This window comes from Dendrobates tinctorius, unplaced genomic scaffold, assembly GCF_039654945.1.
Source record: "Dendrobates tinctorius isolate UK_male_01 unplaced genomic scaffold, ASM3965494v1 ptg000133l, whole genome shotgun sequence".
NCBI classification, from domain to species: Eukaryota; Metazoa; Chordata; class Amphibia; order Anura; family Dendrobatidae; genus Dendrobates; species Dendrobates tinctorius.
This window is the reverse complement of record NW_027361801.1, coordinates 18,511,624-18,536,076: the sequence shown is the minus strand read 5'-3', so window position 1 is coordinate 18,536,076 and position 24,453 is coordinate 18,511,624. Positions and strand designations below refer to the sequence as shown.

The window sequence follows — 24,453 nt, the reverse complement described above, 5'->3', positions numbered from 1 at the left end:
TCCATCATTTTTCAAATTAAAAAAAATTACAATCTGATTTTTTTTTAAGGTTTTATTGTCATGGATAGCAGGATTACATAAATGAATTAACAGCTATTTTGTAATCAGACTGAATATTCTTCAAAATCATAAAAATTAGAGTTCAGTCTATGTGAGGATAACATTTCCTACAAGCAGTTTATTCACAACCTTGCTCATGACAAAGATAAATACTTTCTTTAAATATATGTAAAAATAAAGAGAAAGCATACTGCTTTTACAACAGTTTGACAACTTTTTTTTTTTTTTTTTACAATGTTTTGATGACCCTTCTGATGAAACTTTAGTGAATTCTTGTCATAATACACAAATCTAAGTTTTTCTAGATTTGCTCTTTCTAAAAAGCAGAAAATTACAACTAAAATTATTTATATATAAAAAATAAATTACACTTTTTAAAAAAAATGTCTACTTGAGGTCCATCATCATAAATCCTATACTTGAACACAGTGTATAGATTGAAAAACAAAAAAAAAAAGTCATCAGTCCTTTACTCCTGCATCACTACTTGCTGAAGGTATTCAATTTAGACATATTAAGAGTAGGGCTACCTGACCACAGAAAGTATTTATTTACTGCCACAGCCATACTGACAGTGGTATTCACAGCTGCAGATATTCTTGCAAAAAAGGTTCGGAGGAGCTACAAATAGCACCCTTTGCATTAGGCCCCATAATACTGGTGTTGGTGTTTAGGATCAGTGTGCCATACGTTTTTTTCCCAGTATGGCTTAAGAAAAATCAATTCAAAAGCTTTGCCTATACTTTGCAAGGTTAAACACATACAGCACATGAATGCCATATGTATGTAGTACGTGCTTTACATGGACCCGTAGATTTGTATTGGCCCTTTGTCATCCATGAGGCCGGGAAAAAAATGAACATGTGAAGATCACCATAGGTTCTAATAGGTACGAGTGGATGTGTACGTGTTAACCGGATGCCACATATACATGTGAAGGGGGCCTTACAGAGTGAAATTCACACCTATATGTGCAGCATAAATAGTCATGCCACAGATGTTACACACATCACTTTTCAATTTTACGCTAGAGATGTCAATTGCTGCAGATTTGCTGACATTCCTTAATTATGCATTGTAAAATGCAACAGATTTTCTGCAAGCAAAGACGCAGTGGAAATTCCGCTAAGTTTCACATCACAGGAAACTTAGCCTAAAGTTACATCCACAAGAGTCAGACATTAAGCAGATTGTCAGAGTGAAAGATCCAGTGTATTATAATAACAGCAATGAGGATAATTGGCAAAATCTCAAAACATGTTGTAAGGAAAATTAGCTGAAATATGTAGGATTTAATTCCATTCTGCAAGTTTTTACCCTTTGCAGTGCAAAATATGCAGCATTTCCACAACCAAATCAGCATAGCATGGTGGTGAATTTTATTCTGTGGATTTCCACTGATGAAAATCATAATAAATATAATATCTCCCTGTGGATGTACACTTAAAGAAACACTTGAGATTGTTGGGGCTCTCAGCAGTCAGACCTGCTGCCTTGTGACCAAATTCACAAATCTATTTGACACATTTTATTCAAATACCCAATTGTTTTCATAGTATGTCTTATTTTCCTTTGCTCATGTGGAACTTGGAAGCTGTGTTAGGACTCATTTCTTAAAAATTGTCAAAGTTTTCCAGTTTAGAAAACCCATTTTGCATATTCAAGGAAAAGGGTTGTCCCATAAACAAGATGTATCACCTATCCATAGGATAAGTTATAAATGCATAAGTTGGAGGACTTGCTGCTGAGACCCCCACAGATCTGAAGTATAGAGGATTCTAAACCACCAATGTGAATGAAGTGTGCACGTGCGAAAACCACGCTATAGGCAGTAAGTAACACAGGCGACTTTGGAAACCCGTTCTCATGATTGTTGGGAGTCTCGGCTGGTTTTTATCTCCCATGATGTGTTTTATGAACTCGCCCATTTTCTTGAGTGTCAATAAAGTGTCATTTATGTTAACAGAGCGTTTGTTGTGTAAAAGAATAATGCCTACAAGTACGTACATTACTCACAAAAAGCTATACACAGTGGGTACGGAAAGACCCCTTTCAATTTTTCACTGTTTCATTGCAGCCATTTGGTAAATTCAAAAAAGTACTTTTTTCCTCATTAATGTACACTCTGCACCCTATCTTGAGTGAAAAATACAGAAATGTAGACATTTTTGCAAATTTGTTAAAGAAAAATTGAAACATCACATGGTCATAAATATTCAGACGCTTTGCTCAGACACTCATATTTAAGACACATGCTGTCCATTTCCTTGTTATCCTCCTTGAGATGGTTCTACTCCTGCATTGGAGTCCAGCTGTGTGTAATTAAACTGATAGGACTTGATTTGGAAAGGCACACACCTGTCTATATAAGACCTCACAGCTCACAGTGCATGTCAGACCAAATGGGAATCATGAGGTGAAAGGAACTGGCTATGGAGCTCAGAGAGACAGAATTGTGGCAAGGCACAGATCTGGCCAAGGTTACAAAAGAATTTCTGCAGTACTCAAGGTTCCTAAGAGCACAGTGGCCTCCATAATACTTAAATGGAAGAAGTTTGGGACCACCAGAAGTCTTCCTAGACCTGGCCGTCCAGCCAAACTGAGCAATCGTGGGAGAAGAGCCTTGGTGAGAGAGGTAAAGAACCACCCCAAGATCACTATGGGTGAACTCTACAGATGCAGTAGGGATATTCCACAAAGTCAACTATCACTGCAGCCCTCCACCAGTCAGAACTTTTTGGCAGAGTGGCCTGATGGAAGCCTCTCCTCAGTGCAAGACCTATGAAAGCGAACACAGGTGGCTGGCACCGCTGTGCTATTCTAGGACAACTCAGCACCAACTCTGGGATCCCGGGTGCAACAATGGAAAATAAGTCAAAGCAATGTCCAAATCCACAAATGCGATAAGAAAGTGGCACTCACCGTCTCATAAAATGTCCTCTTACTTGGATTCACATAAGGCAAAAAGAAGGGGAGTGAAAAGCGGAGTCGAACTGGATGACGGACATTTTGTGCTGATAAGCGCTTCTACGGGTTCCGTATGGTTTTTGCTTTATGTGATTCCAAATAAAAGGACATTTTATTGGACGGTGAGTGCCAGTTTTTTCGCATTTGTGGATTTAGACATATGAAAGCCCGGATAGAGTTTGCTAAAAAAACACATGAAGGACTCCCAAGACTATGAGAAATAAGGTTCTCAGGTCTGATGAGACGAAGATAGAACTTTTTGGTGATAATTCTAAGCAGTATGTGTGGAGAAAACCAAGCACTGGTCATCACCTGCCCAATACAATCCCAACATTGAAACATGGTAGTGGCAGCATCATGCAATGGGGGTGTTTTTCAGCTGCAGGGACAGGACGACTGGTTGCAATTGAAGGAAACATGAATGCAGCCAAGTACAGAGATATCCTGGATGAAAACCTCTTCCAGAGTGCTCTGGACCTCAGACTTGGCTGAAGGTTCATCTTCCATTAAGACAATGACCCTAAGCACACAGCTAAAGTAACAAAGAAGTGGCTTCAGAACAACTCTGTGACCATTCTTGACTGGCCCAGCCAGAGCCCTGACCTAAACCCAATTGAGCATTTCTGGAGAGACCTGAAAATGGCTGTCCACCAACGTTCACTATCCAACCTGATGGAACTGGAGAGGATCTGCAAGGAAGAATAGCAGAGGATCCCCAAATACAGGTGTGAAAAACTTGTTGCATCATTCCCAAGAACACTCATGGCTGTACTAGCTCAAAAGGGTGCTTCTACTCAATAATGAGCAAAGGGTCTGAATACTTATGACCATGTGATATCAGTTTTTCTTTAATAAATTTGCAAAAGTTTCTACATTGTTTTTTTTAGTCAAAATGGGGTGCAGAGTGTACATTAATGAGAAAAAAATGAACTTTTTAGAATTTACCAAATGGCTGCAATGAAACAGAGTGAAAAATTTAAAGGGGTGTGAATACTTTCCGTACCTACTTGTATGTGTGGTGCAGTTACCCCAATCTAATCAACTAAAGTCCTCTAGAGACCTGTGTGATTACATTCCTGGACCATCTGATGTTGTGCTTCCCATGACTCCATGAAAAAGAAACAAGGACCAATGAAACTAATATATTTCTCAGTAGACTTGTGCTGCATGGAGACGAGCAGACTGTAGCCGTTCAACAACCAATCAACTGCACGAACACTGTTTGGTGGTTGAGTCACAGCCTGTTTAGATATTCATTATTTTTGTCAGCACTAGTGATGAGTGAATGTGCTCAGATAAGGTGTTATCCGTGCATGCTTAGATATTCATTATTTTTGTCAGCACTAGTGATGAGTGAATGTGCTCAGATAAGGTGTTATCCGTGCATGCTCGGTTGCTTACAGAGTGTCTTCGGCGTGCTCAAAAAATATGTTTGTGTCCCCGTAGCTGCATGTCTCACTGCTGTTCGACAGCCACAACAGGGATTGTCTAACAGGTAATCCCTCCATTTGCTCTGGCAGAAAATCCACAGAACATGCAGCCGTGGGAACTTAAACATATTGTTTGAGCACGCCGAAGACACTTAGCACATGAATCTGCTCGGATCAGACCTTATCCGAGCAAGTTCGCTCATTACTAGTCAGCACATGTGCTGCTGAAAAAGATAGTTTGCAAGTGTATCACTTCACACAGCAAACTAGACTTTGCTTATACTTTGAGTGACTGTCAGCGTGTTTAGACAGGCCGATAATCAAGTAATCAGAGTTCATAAGAACATCTTTTCAAGATAGTCGGTGTAAAAGACTTTAGCTTTAGGAAATTTTAGCATTTTTATGAAACAGAAAAGTTATGTTTGCTACAGCTAGTGCCATTAATCAAGGCTACAAGCCTGATTGTAATATATGGACAGATTTACCCTTTTGCACTAGTTTTTACAACCCCCTGCATGAAACTGTATTACTCATCAATGAAAGAAATGCAAATCTTACATATTCCAGAGATTGTGAACATCACATTATGCAGCATGGAGACCCATTCATGAGCAATACATATTGAAGTGAAATAGCAGACAAGGTATATTTGTTTTCATGCAGTGAGACGTCTAATATGTGATGTGGATGATGTCTAGGAGCCTGAGATCAGGAAATCCAACCCAGCCTTAGGAGCTGACAACTGATCAATAGATCTTCTATGCCTTGTATTTCTCCTTCCCATCCTCGCTAATCACACAGATATGCTGAAATAAACAGAATGCAGTATGTCAGACTGGACCGGGCACTGGAAGAGGTAAATGCATAATATACATAAAGAGTAGCAATATACTACGGCATCCAAGAGATCTTCTGACACAGATCTCTTACTGCCCATACACAATGGGGGAAATTTACTAATGTGACTATGCCCAACATTATGGATCTTGTTTTAGACCTATTAGCTTATTGAAACACTGCAGTTCAGTTGAATGGAGCAAGTATCTTCATCGGGAGTGTTGTGGCTTAAGATGTGTCATAGTTTTGCCACAAAAAAAAGGATTTAAAAAAATAAAGCAAGACAAGAGTATCTAAATAATGTCCCAAATTTATCATCCAGCATGAGCCACTGTAATAAATCTGCCCCAATGTCTTTTCTGCTCATCTTTACTTCTACTGGATGTTCCAAATTCCCCCATTACAGCACTGACGACCAACCACTGACCATCCTTGCTGGCAAGATTCAGAAATGCCGATGGTCAGCGTGTATCCACAGAGCTAAGCGACTACATAGCTGATGCAGTTACTGCTGTTGGATGGGTTGTGCGCTTTTTATTTGAATTTTTTTTTCTTAACTGCCTGCACTATGAAAAATGTAAAATACTCACGTTCAAGTCTCTAAAGTATTCATTGTAGTCTAACGCGTATCCCACAACAAACTTGTCTGGCACTTCAAATCCTACAACTGAAAAGTTACACAAATTAATGGTTTACATAGCTGAGGAACAAGTACAAAAAATAATAATATATATTATACACACACACACACACACACTTTTTTCCTCACCTTCAGGCAAGTGACATGACTGTTTTTTCATCAACATAACTGTATGAAGGCATTTTTTTGTAGAAGTTGTAATTTTAAGTGACACTCTTAAATGTATTGCACACAAAAATTTGACGTGAGGTGAAATTGTGCAAAAAACATAAGTCCACAATTTTGTTTGTTTGGTTTTGTTCTTATGGCATTCATTTGCGTCAAAAAGGACTCAGCGACATGAGTCTCCTGGTCAGTACGTTTACAGCCATTAAAAATCAAAAACGTATTTTTCAGAATATAAGACACATCGGACCATAAGACGCACCTAGGTTTTAGAGGAGGAAATTAGGGGAAAAAGATTGAAGCAAAAAAATGTGGTAAATTCTGTACTTAATATCCCCTAACCTGGTATGCATGGCCCTCATCCCCATCCTTGTCTACATGGCTCCTCATGCTCATCCTGGTGTGCATGCCTCCTCATTCCTATCCTGGTAGGAAAGGTCCCCCTCATCCCTATTCTAGTAGGAATGGTCCCCCTCATCCCTATCCTGGTATGCATGGCCCCATCCCTATCCTGGTATGATTGGCCTCCATCCTGGTCTTTGTATGTATAGTCCCATCCTTATCCTGGTATGGTTGGCCCCATCTCGGTCCTGATATGCATGGCCCCATGAGAAAACTAACAAAAAAAAAATCATTACACTTACCTTCCTGCTCCGATGCCAGCAACTGCTGTATGCTTGTAGGTAGGGACGTCATGCGCTGCTTGCAAGCCGAAAGGCAGCTACCGGAATACTCAATGCTCTGCACGCCGGGACTGTGTGCGCGCAAAGCACTGAGTATTCATTGCTCTCTAGCAAGCAGCGTCAGCCTGGAGACCTCCTGCAGCTGCCGGTGGTCATGTGTGCAGATACTGAAAAGAAATGAATATTAATGGAATGGGGTGAATATTCATTTCTCTTAAGCAGGGGCCCTCAAACTACTCCCCACGGGGGACATGTGGCCCGCCGAGAACACTTATCCGGCCCCCGAGTCCGGCCGACATTGAACTCTACTACAGTTCAATGCCAGAGGGCCTTGTAATCGAGGACGGAAAGACAAGGCAACGAGGAAAGGTGATGTGCTGCCACTCCAGAAGAATTGGGGCCCTCCGTATGCAGCACAGACAACGTATTTGTCATCACGCCGCTTGCGTCTGAAGACGTACATAGGTGAGTACTGGTATTTTTTTATTTTTTTTTTTAACGATGCGTTCGGTCTATCATGCTTATTGGGGACCTAAGCTGCCTATTGGGGACATTTACCTGCCTATTGGGAACTCTCGCACCTCACCAGTCTGAGCCTGAGGTAAAAGCGGAGTTCCACCAATATGGGCACTGGTGAGGCTGAAATGATATGGACTGGCAAGGTTGCATTGATGGGCAGTGCAGTCTGTATGTCTCTGTGTGGGTAATATATACCGTATTTGCCGGAGTATAAGACGTCTTTTTAACCCCTGAAAATCTTCTTAAAAGTCAGGGGTCGTCTTATACGCCAAGTGCATATGGTGGGAGAGTGGTCCCGATGAAGAAGGGAGGGAGTAGGTTGTGTCAGCATCCCCCTTTTACCTCACTGGTGGCAGCGGTGCGGCTCTGTGCTGGGGGTTGGCGGCGGCTCCTCTTTGTCTAGCATGGGGGGTGCTGCGCTGGGGGGCGGCTGCGGTGGCTCTCTGTCCAGCGTCGGGGCTCCTCCGGCATTTCCCCATAGCACGGAGGCCCAGACAGCTCCATTGCTGCGATGCGGTGACCTCCGGAAAAATGGCCGCCAGAGCCCGCGCATGCTCAGATCTCATCCCGAGATCTCGGGACAAGATCTGAATCTGAGCTCGCGCGGGCTCCAGCGGCCATTTTCCCGCAGCAATGGAGCTGCCTGGGCCTCCGGGCTTTGGGGAAATGCTGGAGGAGCCCCGACGCTGGACAGAGAGCCACCGCAGCCGCCCCCCCAGCAGAGCCCCCACGCTGCACAAAGAGGAGCTGCCGCCAACCCCCAGCAAAGAGCCGCCACACTGCAGATGGAGGAGCCGCTGATCCCCAGCACAGAGACCCGCAGATAGCACCGCTACCACCACTGAGGTAAAAGGGGATGATAACTCCACTTACACCCTCCCTTTTTCATCGGGACCACTCCCCCGCCATATGCAGATTGCTCCGCACGCGGTATATAAGATGACCCTCCGAATTTTAAGATTTTCTATTTTAACTGGAAAAGTTGGGGGGGGGGGGTCATCTAATACGCCCGTTCGTCTTATACGCCGGAAAATACGGTATTGTTTTTGTAGTGATGTATATATTGGTATTTTACTAATAGCAATTTGGAATCCCTAAGAAACAATGATATCAAGAAAGAGAAAAATTGACTGAGTGTAGGATATTCAAAGAACCCATTGAAATATTGGTAAGTTTGAGGATTTAACTTTACTTGTTCTTCATTTTAAATATTGTATTTGTTCCTGTTTTTTTTTTTTACTTTAAAATAAGATATGTGCAGTGTGCACAGGAATTTGTTCATAATTTTTTAAACTATATTCTGGCCCTCCAATGGTCTGAGGGACAGTGAACTGGTCCCGTTTAAAAAGTTTGAGGACCCCTGCTCATAAGTATCAGCACACGTGACCGCCGGCAGCAGCAGGAAGGCTCCGGCTGACACTGTCCTCGCTAGAGAGCAATGAATACTCACTGCTTTGCGCACACACAACATTGAGTATTTCAGCAGCTGCCCTTCGGCTTGCAAGCAGCGCAAAGGCATTAAGCAGCTGCTGGCACCGGAGCAGGACGCTGTGAGGGAGTGCTGGGAAGGTAAGTGTAATTTTTTTTAATGTTTTCTGCTGGGGCCAGTCATACCAGGCTAAGGAAAAGATGGGACCATGCATACCAGGAGTGGGATGGGGTCCAATCATACCAGGATGCCATTAAACAGAAATTAATATATATTGCCCTCCATGCTCATGGGCTTGGAAAGCAGTGAATATTCATTTCCCTTTAGCAGTGGGCACAGGATTTAGCCGCAGCAGCCGGCTCCTGCCTCTGTGACCCCGCTTCTCCCCCAAAACCACCCCCCCCAATCCGGACTGTAAGACGCACCCCCACTGCAAGGAGAAAATTAACTTTATTCGTCCTGGTAGCGGTGCTGGTTTAGTCACTGCTCTGTGTATAGAGCACGACGGCTGTAACCGTGCCCCCGGCCTGATAGCGGCTCAACATTAACCCCTTCACAACCTTCGCCATACTAGTACTGCTCTGCAGGAACTGCATTTCTGTCCGCAGTACTAGTACGGCGGCACGATCACCGCGGCCTCAAGCTGAGCACCGTGGTTATCGGGTGCGGGTGTCAGCTGTATGTGACAGCTGACACCCTGCAGCAATGTCCACGATCGGTGCTAGAACCGATCGAGGGCATTTTACCCCTCTGATGTCACTGTCAGTAGTGACAGCGGCATAGAGAAGCATCACGCAGGGAGGGGGCTCCCTGCGTGCTTCCATCAGAATAACGCGATGGAAGCAGGACCTGAGAGGCCTCCTTCCCTGCCTGTCAGATCACTGATCTGATACTCAGCAGTAGTAAGTGTCAGATCAGCGATCTGACATTATATAGTAATGTCCCATACTGGGACAATGTAATAACGTTAAAAAAATATATATTGTAATGTGTAAAAAAAAAATCCCCAAATAAAGAAAAAAATTACATATTTTATCAATAAATACATTTATGTATATAAAAAAAACAACAAAAGTACACATATTTGGTATTACTGCGTCCGTAACGACCCGCTCTATAAAACTCTCCCACTAGTTAACCCCTTCAGTGAACAGCGTAAAAAAAATAAAATGAAAACAATGCTTTATCATCATACCGCCGAACAAAAAGTGCAATAAAATGCGATAAAAAAGACGAATATAAATAAAAATGGTACCGCTAAAAACGTCATCTTGTCCCACAAAAAACAAGCTGCCATACAGCTCCATCAGCAGAAAAATAAAGTTTTAGCTCGCAGAATAAAGTGATGCAGAAATAGTTTTTTCTACAAAACAGTTTTTATTGTGTAAAAGCGCCAAAACATTAAAAAAAAAAAAAGATATAAATGCGGTATCACTGTAATCGTACTGACCCAAAGAATAAAGCTGCCTTACCAGTTTCACCACATGCGGAACGGTATATATATATAAAAAAAAAAAAAAAAAATCCTGAATTGCTGGTTTTTGTTCATTCTGTCTCCCAAAAATCAGAATAGAAAGCGATTAAAAAAGGTCATGTGCCCGAAAATGGTACCAATAAAATAGTCAGCTCATCACGCAAAAAACAAGCCCCTCACATGACTGTCAGCTGAAGTATGAAAAAAATTATAGCTCTCAAAATATGGTGATGCAAAAACTAGTTATTGCAATAAAAAGCCCTGCCATGCGCCGAAACAGTGGTTTTCCCCCACATATGGGGTATTGGCGTACTCAGGAGAAATCGCACAACAAACTGTATGAAGCAATTTCTCCTATTACCATTATGAAAATGCAAGATATGGAGCTAAAAAAAAGGTTTGTGAAAAATGAGATTTTTTTTTTTTTTTTATTTCCACGCCTCTACGCTATAAACTTCTGTGAAGCACCTGGGGGTTCAAGGTGCTCAATACACATCTAGATAAGTCCCATAAGGAATCTAGTTTCCAAAATGGGGTCACTTTGCACGGTTTCCACTGTTTAGGCACATCAGGGGCTCTTCAAACGCGACATGGCGTCCGCTAATTATTCCATCAAATTTTACATTCAAAAAAGTCAAATGGCGCTCCTTTCCTTCCGAGCACCCAAACAGTAGATTTTCCCCACATATGGAGTATCGGCATGCTCAGGAGAAATTGCACAACAAAATGTATGGTCCATTTTCTCCTGTTACCCTTGCGAAAGTAAAAAAAAAAAAAAAAGTCTAAATGAAAATTTTTGTGAACGAAAAATAAAATGTTTATTTTTTCCTTCCACATTCCAAAAATTTCTGTGAAGCACCTGAAGGGTTAATAAACTTCTTGAATGTGGTTTATGACTCTCTTATTTAAGGGCATAAAAAATAAAAGTTGGAAAATTTTTGCCAAATTTCTGCTTTTTCACAAATAAACACAAATCATATCTAAGAAATGTTACCACTAACATGAAGTACAATATGTCCTGAGAAAAAAGTCTCAAAATCAGTGTGATCCGTTGAAGCGTTCCAGAGTTATTACCTCATAAAGGGACTGTGGTCAGAATTGTAAAAATTGGCCAGGTCAAAAAGGTGAAAACAGGCTGGGTCGCAAAGGGGTTAAAGTCAGCTTTCCTTTTTTTTTTTCCTCTCTTCATTTTAATTTTTAGTTGCTTCAGGAGAACTGAACATGTGATCATTTGATCATTTATACAAGCAATCGCATTACAGAGGCATCCTATGGACAGCATTGCTAAGCTTTCTTCTTCCTCTCAATTTGGACTACAACATGGATCTTCTCCCACCCAAAGAAACACACTTAAGGGTGTAAAAAAAAAAAATAATAATACCAGAATGTGTCTGCTGGAACTAGAATTTTTGCCCGTGGAAGGCGTTTTAGTTACTTTCAATGACAATTTCATAGACCGGATGTATTTAGAGCAATTAACTCCTGAGGCATATCAGTGGTGTGAGTGAGAATAGTGTATACTCGTCCCAGCCTTTACTGCTCATCACTGATATCTCAGACTCTAAGCAGCTGGGAAAATGCTGGGGCCAGCGAGCTGCCCTGCAATGGCCATTACATATCGTCTATGTAACATACAGATGGACCAGGTTCTCCAAACCTCAGATGTAGCAGACATGGCTGTTCCACACTATATTTATTATGACCCAATAGATCATATGGAAAGGAATATGTGAGTAGAAACAAGCCCTGTATTACCATTACAGTTTGTCATGCCCAAGTCAATTTCCCTATTAATAGAAGGCTACTTACAATCAGGCCGATAACCAACACTTCGGGGAGTTCTCTTCACAAGCAAACTGCAAAAATAAATTAAAATGCAACAGACTTGTAACAATAGATACGGACATCTAAATAATAACACAGGAAATAATTTACTAAATTTGTAGCAAAGTGTACATTTTCACTGGGCAGAAAGATGTCAATATGTGCAGAATGGCCAGACCTGTATGTCTGAGAGTTAAGTACAGATATGCATTTCTCTCTCTGCAGGACTGTCCATATGGCCCAAACTATTATCTCTGTGCATCAGTACGTGTGCCATGTCTGCTACATTTACTACAAGTGTGCGCCTCCTGCTGGTGGCTGCCATAACTGTCAATTATTTTATATTTATTAAAAAATGAGTTTTCCAGGATCATCCAAAATTACACTAGAGGTGGATAACGGTATACAAAAACAAAACAAAAAACAATACCTGATAACTCCCTAGGCACTGCACCTGTGCCTCCAGCCATCTCTTTACTTACCTGTAGAAACCCCGGTTGTGTAGGTAGATTGCACACTAATCAGTCAGTGATTTACACTCACATAGGTATACTACATATAATCAATGCTGGGGCATAAATAGACTGATGGGTTGCACCAGAGATTTATCAGGCAAGTAATAGTCATTTTATACCATTTAGCCAATTTTGCCTGCTCAAGCACTTATTTTAAAGAGTAACAGTTGTTTTAATTTTTGTTTTGGAAATTAATAGTCCAAAAGCCATTTTGTAATATATTTTTTCAGAGGAAGCCACTCATTTCTCCTTCTGTATTGATTTTTCAATTTCAATTCACATGTAAAAATCTGTGCTCAGTGTGTAAATTTTGCCATTACTGGGAGAAGAGAGGACAGTCGCTGCTCATAAAGTTCCATGAAGAGGGGAGGAGTGCAGAGCTAGAGGCAGGCACAGACATTCTGTTGCAAGTTTTCCCGAAATGACCGTTGCGACTCGTTCAGATATCAGTGATGTGTCATCACTGTTTATATGCCAAAATCAGGAGTGTCTCCAAAACACAGAACAGATGTTAATTTTTCAATTAGAGTTCTTCTCTGTATGTTCCACTTCCGGTTATAGCATATAAACACTGATGAAAAATTACTGAATGAGCCCTTATACTTTAAAAAGGGGTATTCTCAAGTTGGTAGCAAAGCCACAGAAGAGGACTAAAAATCCTTCAAAGATACAGCTCAAAAAGGGCAGCACCGCTTACCTGTCCAGGTCTCTAAACAAATGTGTTTTGAAACATATTTGCTATATGGGGTTGGCTGCATCCTCTAGACATGGGGCTCGCCAGAGCTCCGATTCTAGGGATTGGTGAGGTTTATCCCTCCAAACTTGAGAATACCCCCTTCAATAAAAAATTACTTACCGTAATGTGTAACCGTCATTTCAGAAAAGTTTTTTTTTTTTTTTTATGTAAAGACACTGCAGAGGGTTACTAATCAATGTGTGTTTTGGTCCCGAGACCCCCACAGCTCCTGCTTGAGCTACGCACACAAAACAGTGTACAGGTCCAATAGTTCAGGTTCACAAAGATCGTGGTTTGGACCCATAAGCCTATTGAATCAGTTCACCGCTCATGCATATTTTGACTGATTGATGGGGTCTCAAGATTCAGACCTTCACTAGTCAGCAACACTATGCAGCACCTGTAATTTAAAAAAAAAATTACAAAATGACAGCTACACACTGAGTTATTATTACTGTAAAAAAATAAATGTTCAGGAGCATTTCACTTTTATATGAAGTGAAGAATATAATCCATCAGTCCTGAGAGCTCGTCTCATTGATACCTGGCTACTTTAACCATCTTGGGATTGTACTTCTGCAGCATTGCGAGCAATGTCTTCATGGTCTTTCCCGTATCAATGATGTCCTTTAAGAACCATAAGAAAATAAAATCACCTTGTCAAATAATCTTTATCCATCCAATATGTGCATGTTACTACTTTACTTTTACTTTTTGTAGTGTGATGTTTTAATAACCGCACATTACTACATCGCCACCTGAGCTCTAACTACTTTCTGACATGACCTGGCTTGGCGATCTCACTACAATATTCATAGAAAATTGACAGAACTTATAGATGCTTTATTATTATATAATTTGTTAATTTATTAATTTAGAGCGTTCCAAAGACGGGGTATAGGTGGCCCAGAAAGTGCCACAGCCCCTTTATTTGGAAATAAAGGGAATTTGCCTGGTTACTAGTGATGACAGAACGTGCATGGATAAGGTCTCATTTACATTGCCAGATGATCATGAAAAGATGTTTTTATGAATTCTTCCCCAACAAGCAGGCAATCCCTGCATGTGTTGTAGCTGTCTAACAGTCGCGAGACATGCATACGCACATCTTTCGAGCACGCCGAAGACACTCAGCACACGAGCATGCTCAGATAACACTTTATCTGAGCATGTTTGCTCATCACTACTTGTGTCCTAAACATTTCATCTAGCATATTAACAATTGACAGATCCAGGAGAGCAATCACATGCACATGAACCTGATTCTAAAAGGAGCATATACAGAATTTCCTAACTGTGAAGACTTTAAAGGGGTTGTCCTTAGGATAGGCCATTAATGTCTGATCGGTGGTATGCGCGGCACCCCCACTGATCAGCTTTTCCAGAGCTAAACAGCTCTGTCAATAGAATAGGGCTGCGGCCAGGTACTGACGATTTACGGTTCACTAAAAAAAAAAAAAAAAAAAAAAACACTCAATTGAGTCCGCTTGCTTTAACAGAATCACTGAGGTGGACTAACAAAAATTTACTTTTATTAATATTACTGTAAAATTATTTCTTTCCCAAATCCACTGGGCTTTTATAGTCTATCCATTTACTAATCTATATAAAACTGAATGTATGTGTGTATCACCAATCAATCATGAAGCATCTTTCATTTCACCAGAGCTGTTTAAAAGAAGCTGAGCTGTTATTGGGTGCTATGAGCAACAGTTTTCCCACTCCACGACAACACCTCTGCAGACACTGACCGAGTGGGAGAAATCTAGCATCCCCAGGAACATGAGCTCCCAGCCATTGTCTGCCCCTCAGAAAGGAGCAGAGAGCCTCATGACAGAAATGAATCCCCCCTCCCATGCCCATATACCCATCACACATCCTCCATCCCATAGGCACATCTTTCCTCTTAAAGGGATTTCCAGTATGGAAGTCAGGTCAATTCCCTCTGCACCCTATTTCTGACCCCAGTCTTCTATTAAAGGGATCATTGGTATGGAAGTCAGGGCAAATCCATCCAGTGTTTTTGTTTTGACCCCCAGGCCTCTCTTAAAGGGATCCCCGGTATGGAAGTTAGGACCGTTCCACTCAGTTCTGTGGTTCTGACCCCAGGCTGACGGGATGATGTGGGATATTAGGGGTTGTAGTCCAGTGGCTCTGGCTGACAGGATGATGTGGGATATTAGGGGTAGTAGTCCGGTGGCTCTGACGGGATGATGTGGGATATTAGTGGTAGTAGTCCGGCGGCTGTGACGGGATATTAGTGCTAGTAGTCCGGCGGCTGTGACGGGATGATGTGGGATATTAGTGGTAGTAGTCCGGTGGCTCTGGCTGACGGGATGATGTGGGATATTAGTGGTAGTTGTCCGGTGGCTCTGGCTGACGGGACGATGTGGGATATTATAGTGAATTTGGCTATGCGGAGTGGGCGGGGATCTACACTCAGCTTTTTATATCTATATATATATAAAACTATGTATGTATGTGTGTATCACCAACCAATCATGAAGCATCTTTCATTTCACCAGAGCTGTTCAAAAGAAGCTGAGTGGTGATTGGTTGCTATGAGCAAAAGTTTTCCTTGCAACCAATCAATAAGCATCTTTCATTTCACCAGAGCTGGTTAAAAGTAGCTGAGCTGTGATTGGTCGCTATGAGCAAGTTTTCCCACTTGACAACACCTCAGCAGACACTGACATGGTGGGAGAAATCTAGCATCCCCAGGAACATAAGCTCCCAGCCATTGTATGCCCCCCAAAATGGAGCAGAGAGCACATGACAGATGAATCCCCCCTCCCGTGCCCATATACCCATCACACATCCTCCATCCTATAGGTACATCTTCCCTCTTAAAGGGATCATTGGTATGGAAGTCAGAGCAAATCCATCCAGCGCTTTGGTTTTGACCCCAGGCCTCTCTTAAAAGGGATCTCCGGTATGGAAGTTAGGACCGTTCCACTCAGCTCTGTGGTTCTGACCCCAGGGTCTCTTAAAGAGATCATTGGCATCGAAGTTAGGGCAGATCCACTCTGTGCTTTGGTACTGACCCCAGGCTCTCTTAAAGGGATCTCCTGCATGGAAGTTAGGGCAAATCCCTCAGTGCTTTGATTCTGACCCCAGGGTTCTATTAAAGGGATCATTGGTATTCAAGTGAGGGCAAATCCACTCTGCGCTTTGGTACTGACCCCAGGCCTCTCTTAAAGGGATCCCCGGTATGGAAGTTAGGACCGTTCCACTCAGCTCTGTGGTTCTGACCCCAGGGTCTCTTAAAGAGATCATTGGCATCGAAGTTAGGGCAGATCCACTCTGTGCTTCGGTACTGACCCCAGGCTCTCTTAAAGGGATCTCCTGCATGGAAGTGAGGGCAAATCCACTCTGCGCTTTGGTACTGACCCCAGGCCTTTCTTAAAGGGATCCCCGGTATGGAAGTTAGGACCGTTCCACTCAGCACTCTGGTTCTGATCCCAGGCTGATGGGATGATGTGGGATATTAGGGGTAGTAGTCCAGTGGCTCTGGCTGACGGGATGATGTGGGATATTAGGGGGAGTAGTCCGGTGGCTCTGGCTGACGGGATGATGTGGGATATTAGGGGGAGTAGTCCGGTGGCTCTGGCTGACGGGATGATGTGGGATATTAGGGGTAGTAGTCCGGTGGCTCTGGCTGACGGGATGATGTGGGATATTAGGGGTAGTAGTCCGGTGGCTCTGGCTGACGGGATGATGTGGGATATTAGGGGTAGTAGTCCGGTGGCTCTGGCTGACGGGATGATGTGGGATATTAGGGGTAGTAGTCCGGTGGCTCTGGCTGACAGGATGATGTGGGATAAGCCGGATTACTTACCGGTAATCCCCCTTTAATGAGTCCACGACAGCACCCACTTGGAGAGAGAGGGATCCGCCCATACGAACAGGAAACCTACAGAGATAAAAGAGGGCGGTCCACCTCTCCCCCTCAGTTGGATTTCAGAGTACCCGGAGGACCGCCAATTATTAGGCCATTATATTATCAAATATTCTAAATTTATTAACTTTACAACTAAGAAGGTGTATATACATTATGTTAACTTCTAGGGAGGGTTAGTGAACGGGTGCTGTCGTGGACTCATTAAAAGAGCATTACCGGTAAGTAATCCGGCTTTTTACTCTTCGCCACGACAGCACCCACTTGGAGAGACTTTCAGAGACCTTCACCTGGGAGGGACCACCGTGCCGAGGACTGCTCTACCAAAGGCTAGGTCGGACGAGCATGATAAATCAAGTCTATAGTGGTTATAAAAGGTAGAGGGCGTAGACCAAGTTGCAGCCTTACATATAGACTCAATTGCGACGTCTCCCCTTTCTGCCCAAGAGGAAGCCATAGATCTGGCGGAATGTGCTTTGATACCCTCCGGAGGATTCTCATTGCTCTCTGAGTATGCCAGCCTAATCGCGTCTCTGATCCATCGAGACAGGGTACCCCTTGTGACTTCACATCCCTTCTTTTGGCCCTGAAAGGAAACAAATAGAGCCCTACTCTTCCTCCAGCTGCTAGACCTCTCAATGTATTGTAATACTGCTCTTCTAACGTCTAGTGTATGGAATCTTTCTTCCTCTGGAGTAGAAGGGTTACTAAAGAATGAAGGGAGATGGATTTCTTGTAACCTATGAAATTTCCCTGCTACTTTTGGTAAGTATGAGGGATCTGGTTTTAGTATTAGCTGATCCTGGAATGTCACTAGAAAAGGGGGTTCTATTGAAAGTGCTTGTATGTCGCTAACTCTTCTGGCTGAGGTTAGTGCAACTAGCAGTGCTGTTTTGAAGGATAGGTGTTTAGGGGATATTGAATCTAAAGGTTCAAAGGGCGAACGTATTAAGGCCTCCAGAACCAGGTTCAGATCCCAAGGAGGAACTCTAGGTATGTGTACTGGCTCGCTCCGCTCACAGGCCGAGATGAATCTGCTTATCCATTTATTGCCTGCCACATTATAGCTATAGAGGGCCCCTAGAGCTGACACCTGGACTTTTAGTGTGTTGACAGCTAGCCCTAATTCCTTTCCTTTCTGTAGGAATTCTAGGATCGCCGTAATCGGGATTTCTCCAGACTCAGGGCCTGTGTGGGACTCTAGGAATTTTCTCCATACTCTGGTGTAAATTCTTGTCGTTGTTATTTTCCAACTTTGTAGGAGTGTATTGACTAGTCCCTCCGAGAATCCTCTTGATCTCAACATTTCCCTTTCAAGTTCCAGGCCGTCAAGTGGAGACTGTCCACTTGAGGATGGAAGAAAGGCCCCTGTGAGAAGCCTGGGGGTTGAGGGAAGCACCCACGGTCTGTCACTGACATCGCTTGTAGGCATGAAAACCACGGCCTCCTGGGCCAGAATGGTGCTATTAGGATTATCCGTGCTTCTTCTGCTCTGATTTTCCTGATCACCTGCGGTAGTAGTATGATTGGTGGGAACGCATATGCCAGTTTGAATTGCCACGGGGCCTGGAGGTCATCCAGAATTTCCGGACTGTGTGACATATTTAGAGAGGCGAACCTTCGCACTTGCCTGTTCTTTTTGGTGGCGAAGAGATCTATTTGGGGAAGACCCCAAAGTGACACGATGTGTGTGAATATTTCCCGGTTTAGACACCACTCCCCTTGCCGCAGTGTATGGCGGCTTAGGAAATCTGCCTCTACATTGTCTCTTCCCCTTATGTGGAGGGCTGAGAGAGACAACAAATGTTCTTCTGCTAGGGATAAAATTCTTCTTGCGGAAGACATTAAGGTGACCGATAGAGTTCCGCCTTGTCTGTTCAGATATGCGACTACGGTGGTGTTGTCCGAAAGGATTCTCACGTCCTCCCCTTGTAACTGTGGAAGAAAGTGAAATAATGCATGATAAACTGCCTTTAGTTCTTTTAAATTTGACGAATCCTTATCTTCGCCTATATCCCATAGGCCTTGGGCAAAATTATTCCCCATATGGGCTCCCCATCCTGTGGGGCTAGCGTCCGTGATAATTATACGGGAGGGTGTTATAACCCAAGGTACTCCCGCCGTTAGGTTATCGTCCTTTAGCCACCACGCAAGGGAGGTTAGGACCTCCAGGGACAGCGTGATTTTCTTTGTCAGATTCCCTCGATCACGGGACTCCTCTAAAAGAATTTGGTATTGTAGCGTCCTCGTGTGGAACTGGGCCCACTGAACTGCCGGGATGCAGGCAGTAAGGGATCCCAGGAGGGACATTGCTTCCCTTAAAAGATGTGTGGCCGACGTATCGCCCTCCTAACCTTTTTAATTGCTGAAATTTTTACCTGCGACAACGGACACCTTTGGCTTATGGAGTCTAGCTCGAGGCCCAGGAAGGACTGAACAGACTGCGGCTCGATTCTGGACTTTTTGAAGTTCATTATCCACCCTAGGGCCTGTAAGGACAAGATTGTATCAGCAACTCGATCGCTACATTGTCGGATTGAATTTCCCACTATCAGAAAATCATCCAGATAGGGTACTATTAGTGTGTCCTTCTGGCGTAAAAAAGCCATCACTTCCAGCATCACCTTTGTAAATACTCGTGGTGCGATGGAAATGCCGAATGGCATGGCCCTGAACTGGAGATGCTGTATCTTGCCATCGAGGAGGACCGCCACTCTGAGGTATTTCTGATATCTGGAATGGATGGGAATATGATAATAAGCATCCTTCAGATCCAAGCCTGCCATCATACAATTGGGGAAGAGGAGCTTAATTGTGGATCTTATGGATTCCATCTTAAATTTATGATTTATGATGAATGAATTTAATTTTTTCAAGTTGATTATTGTCCGGAATGATCCGTCTGGTTTGGATATCAGAAAGAGAGGGGAGTAAAATCCTCTCCCTTCTTGCCCCTTAGGCACATGGACCAAAACTCTTTTGTCCAGTAAATTCTGAATCTCAGCTTCCAGGGCCTGCTGTTGGATTGGTGAGCTGAAGGATGTTATGATCAAAGAATTACGGGGTACATGATGGAATCTTATTTTTAACCCGTCTTTGATAATGCCTAGGACCCAAGGGCTAGCTGTAATTTTCTCCCATTGTCGGAAAAAATTTTTTAGCCTCCCTCCTACTGGAGGGACTGGCTCCTCAGTTCCTGTCCCTGCGGAAGGAAGATCCCCTAAACATGGCACCTTTGCCTTTTCCTTCCTTTGTGGCCCAGCGGTTTTGATTTTCTGCTGGTCTTCCCCGGCCAAAGGGTCTTCTCCTAAACGCCCTCCTATAAAATGGGAGAGGAGGGTTAGGGAATCCTTTTTTCCTTTCTTTTGCCTTCGTAAGGATTTCATCTAAGGCTCTTCCAAATAAGAACTCAGCCTCGCAAGGAATGGTACACAGCTTTGCTTTGGACTGGGCGTCACCTCTCCAGCTTTTAAGCCACAGGCTACGCCTGGCGTTATTAGCCAACCCCGCTGTTCTGGCTGCCATACGTAAGGAATCAGCCGAAGCATCCGCTATATATGCTGCTGCACCACGGATTAGTGGTATGGCGGCTCGTAGTTTGTCTCTGGAGATCTTCTGGTCTATTTGCTGGTCTAGTTGATCAATCCAGACCAGCACAGAACGAGCTGTGCAAGTACTAGCTATTGCCGGTTTAAATGTGCCGGTAGCTGCTTCCCATGCCCTCTTCAAAGAGGCGTCAGCTTTGCGGTCAAGTGGGTCTTCTAAAATGCCCGTGTCCTCCACTGGTAAGACCGTTTGCTTTGAGGCGGAGGCCACTGCCGCATCTACCTTCGGGACCTTACCCCATGTCGACAACTCTTCGTCGTCAAAGGGGTACCTTCTTTTTGAGGTGGAGGGAAGATACCCTCTCTGGTCCTGTCTCTCCCAATCTTTCTTAACCAGCGCTTTTATTGCTGGAATAACTGGAAAAACTCTCCTCTTTTTGTCTGTCAGACCTGCAAACATGATTTCTTGAGTCGTTTGCGGCTCCTTTGTGTCTGTGCATCCCATTGTATTCCTCACAGATTTAACTAGATTATCCATATGATCTAAAGGAAAACAACGGCCCTCCATATCTGAGGAGGATGCTGATGTGGATGCGTGGGAACTATCTGAGCCTACTTCGCCTTCATCGGTTTCTACAACCGCTGGTTTGGTAGTTTCGATATTAGAGGGCCTGTTCTGGTTTAGGGCCTGTAGTTCTTCCCTAATTATGGCCCTTATATCTACGGCTGATGTTGATGCCTGTTTTGCCGTTTCATTAATGCATCTTTTACACAGCCTTTTTGTGTAAGAGTCCGGTAGCGGACGTGCACACAGGGCACACTTTATTTTTTGATTTTTCCTTCCTCAGTCTGAGATATGATGCCAGAGGGGAGAAAAGGGGGGGGGGGGGGGGGGGGGGGAGAGAGAGAGAGAGAGAGAGAGAGACACACAGACATTTTAACAGCTTAATAGGCAGAGCGTCGTCCACTCACCCAGTGAAGCTGTAGGTACCGGCTCAGGAGGCTTAGAAGGAGGCTTGTTGGCGTGGCTTCTGTGGCTGCGGTCCGAGGAACCCCGTCTTGCGTGGTCCTTGGCTGCTGCTGCATCGCTTGCCTGGGGATGCGTGTCCTGCCTTGGTGAAGACATGATTGCACGCCAAATTCCTTCGTCCCATGCCTTTTGTAAGCTCCTTCATACCTGGTACCTCCCCCTCCAGGTGCGCCTATTTGCGGCTATTAGCAAGCGCTTCAGCGCTGATTCCAGCCGCCCGTGCTCTGCAGGCGTTCATCATTTTTTTTTTTTTTTTTCTTGGAGGGGGCGGGGAGCGCCTCTTACTCTGTGGTGCCGCCCAGCTGCGTGTGCGCTGTGAGCCGAGGAACCTCCGGTAACCCGGAAGTTCCTCCTTACCACTTCCTGCTGCTGAATGTGCGTCCTCCTAGACGCTGAAGCCCCATAGGAACGCCGGAGGTTGCCGTTTCTCTCCGGTTCCTGCGCCCCCACATGGACCAGAATGGATTCCCCGCCGGTGTCATGTTCTACGCAGAGGAACTCCCGGTCGGCACCACCCGGTACCGGCGTTTCTGCATCTCCGTTCCTGCCAGCCGAGGAGGGAGCCGGATTCCAGCACTCCCCCGTCGCTGCTTCTGAAGCCGGAACCCCTGCCGTTCTCGCAGATACTGCACAGGCGGTTCCTTGGCCCAGGTAAGTCTGTAGCGTATCCTGCGGTTCCGTTTAGGAACAGGAAACCAACTGAGGGGGAGAGGTGGACCGCCCTCTTTTATCTCTGTAGGTTTCTTGTTCCTATGGGCGGATCCCTCTCTCTCTCCAAGTGGGTGCTGTCGTGGCGAAGAGTAAAATTAGGGGTAGTAGCCCGGCGGCTGCGACGGGATGATGTGGGATATTAGTGGTAGTTGTCCTGTGGCTCTGGCTGATGGGATGATGTTGGATATTAGGGGGTAGTAGTCCGGTAGCTCTGGCTGACGGGATGATGTGGGATATTATATGTGGCTATGCGGAGTGGGCGAGGCTCTACACTCTGCTTTATATAAATAGATATAATCAGTTATTACTAACCGTAGTTACTATGCCCAGGCAGCGCCGGGCTCTTCAGCGTGTGTGTGTGTGTGTGTGTGTGTGTGTGTGTGTGTGTGTGTGTGTGTGTGTGTGTGTGTGTGTGTGTGTGTGTGTGTGTGTGTGTGTGTGTATATATATATATATATATATATATATATATATATATATATATATATATATACACACACATATATATATATATATATACACACACACACATATATACACATATATATATATATACACACACATATATACACATATATATATATATACACACACATATATACACATATATATACACATATATATATATATATATATATACACACACATATACACACACAGTCATCGCCAAAAGTTTAGAGAATGACACATATTAATTTTTACAAAGTCTACTGCTTCATTTTTTATAATGGCAATTTGCATATACTCCAGAATGTTATAAAGAGTGATCAGCTTAACAGCAATTACTTGCAAAGTCAATATTTGCCTAGAAAATTAATTTTATCCCCCAAAACACATTTCAACATCATTGCAGCCCTGCCTTAAAAGGACCAGCTAACATCGTTTCAGTGATTGCTCCATTAACACAGGTGTGGGTGTTGATGAGGACAGGGCTGGAGATCAATCTGTCATGATTAAGTAAGAATGACACCACTGGACACTTTAAAAGGAGGCTGGTGCTTGGCATCATTGTTTCTCTTCTGTTAACCATGGTTATCTCTAAAGAAACACGTGCAGTCATCATTGCACTGCACAAAAATGGCCTAACAGGGAAGAGTATCGCAGCTAGAAAGATTGCACCTCAGTCAACAATCTAGCGCATCATCAAGAACTTCAAGGAGAGAGGATCCCTTGTTGCCAAAAAGGCTCCAGGGTGCCCAAGAAAGACCAGCAAGCGCCAGGACCGTCTCTTAAAAGTGTTTCAGCTGCGGGATCGGGCTACCAGCAGTGCAGAGCTTGCTCAGGAATGGCAGCAGGCAGGTGTGAGTGCATCTGCACGCACTGTGAGGCGGAGACTCTTGGAGCAAGGCCTGGTCTCAAGGAGAGCAGCAAAGAAGCCACTTCTCTCCAGAAAAAACATCATGGACAGACTGATATTCTGCAAGAGGTACAGGGAGTGGACTGCTGAGGACTGGGGTAAAGTCATTTTCTCTGATGAATCCCCTTTTTGATTGTTTGGGACATCTGGCAAACGGCTACCACCAGTCTTGTCTCATGCCAACTGTCAAGCATCCTGAAACCATTCATGTGTGGGGTGGCTTCTCAGCCAAGGGAATGGGCTCTCTCTCAGTCTTGCCTAAAAACACAGCCATGAATAAAGAATGGTACCAGAATGTCCTCCAAGAGCAACTTCTCCCAACCGTCCAAGAGCAGTTTGGCGATCAACAATGCCTTGCAACATGATGGAGCACCTTGCCATAAAGCAAAGGTGATAACTAAATGGCTCAGGGAACAAAACAGAGATTTTGGGACCATGGCCTGGAAACTCCCCAGATCTTAATCCCATTGAGAACGTGTGGTCAATCATCAAGAGACGGGTGGACAAACAAAAACCTTCAAATTCAGACAAAATAAAAACATTCATTTTGCAAGAATGGACTGCTATCAGTCAGGATTTGATCCAGAAGTTGATTGACAGCATGCCAGAGAGAATTGCTGAGGTCCTGAAGAA

At 43.8% G+C, this 24,453-nt stretch overlaps 1 protein-coding gene across 2 annotated transcripts in view; it reads right to left on the bottom strand.

Annotated features, from left to right (window-relative positions):
• Window positions 1-24,453, bottom strand: part of HPRT1 (hypoxanthine phosphoribosyltransferase 1) — a 130,949-nt gene that overhangs the window by 50,080 nt on the left and 56,416 nt on the right. Inside the window, exons 6-9 of one of the 2 annotated variants that reach the window (XM_073543513.1) lie at window positions 13,824-13,906; window positions 12,014-12,060; window positions 5,885-5,961; window positions 272-5,263 (exon numbers count right to left, since the gene is read on the bottom strand). In XM_073543513.1, the coding sequence (XP_073399614.1) occupies window positions 5,216-5,263; window positions 5,885-5,961; window positions 12,014-12,060; window positions 13,824-13,906 (255 nt within the window). In that variant the 3' untranslated portion in view covers window positions 272-5,215. Of the gene's footprint in view, window positions 1-271; window positions 5,264-5,884; window positions 5,962-12,013; window positions 12,061-13,823; window positions 13,907-24,453 lie in introns of those variants that run through there. The other variant, XM_073543514.1, reaches the window with a different exon arrangement.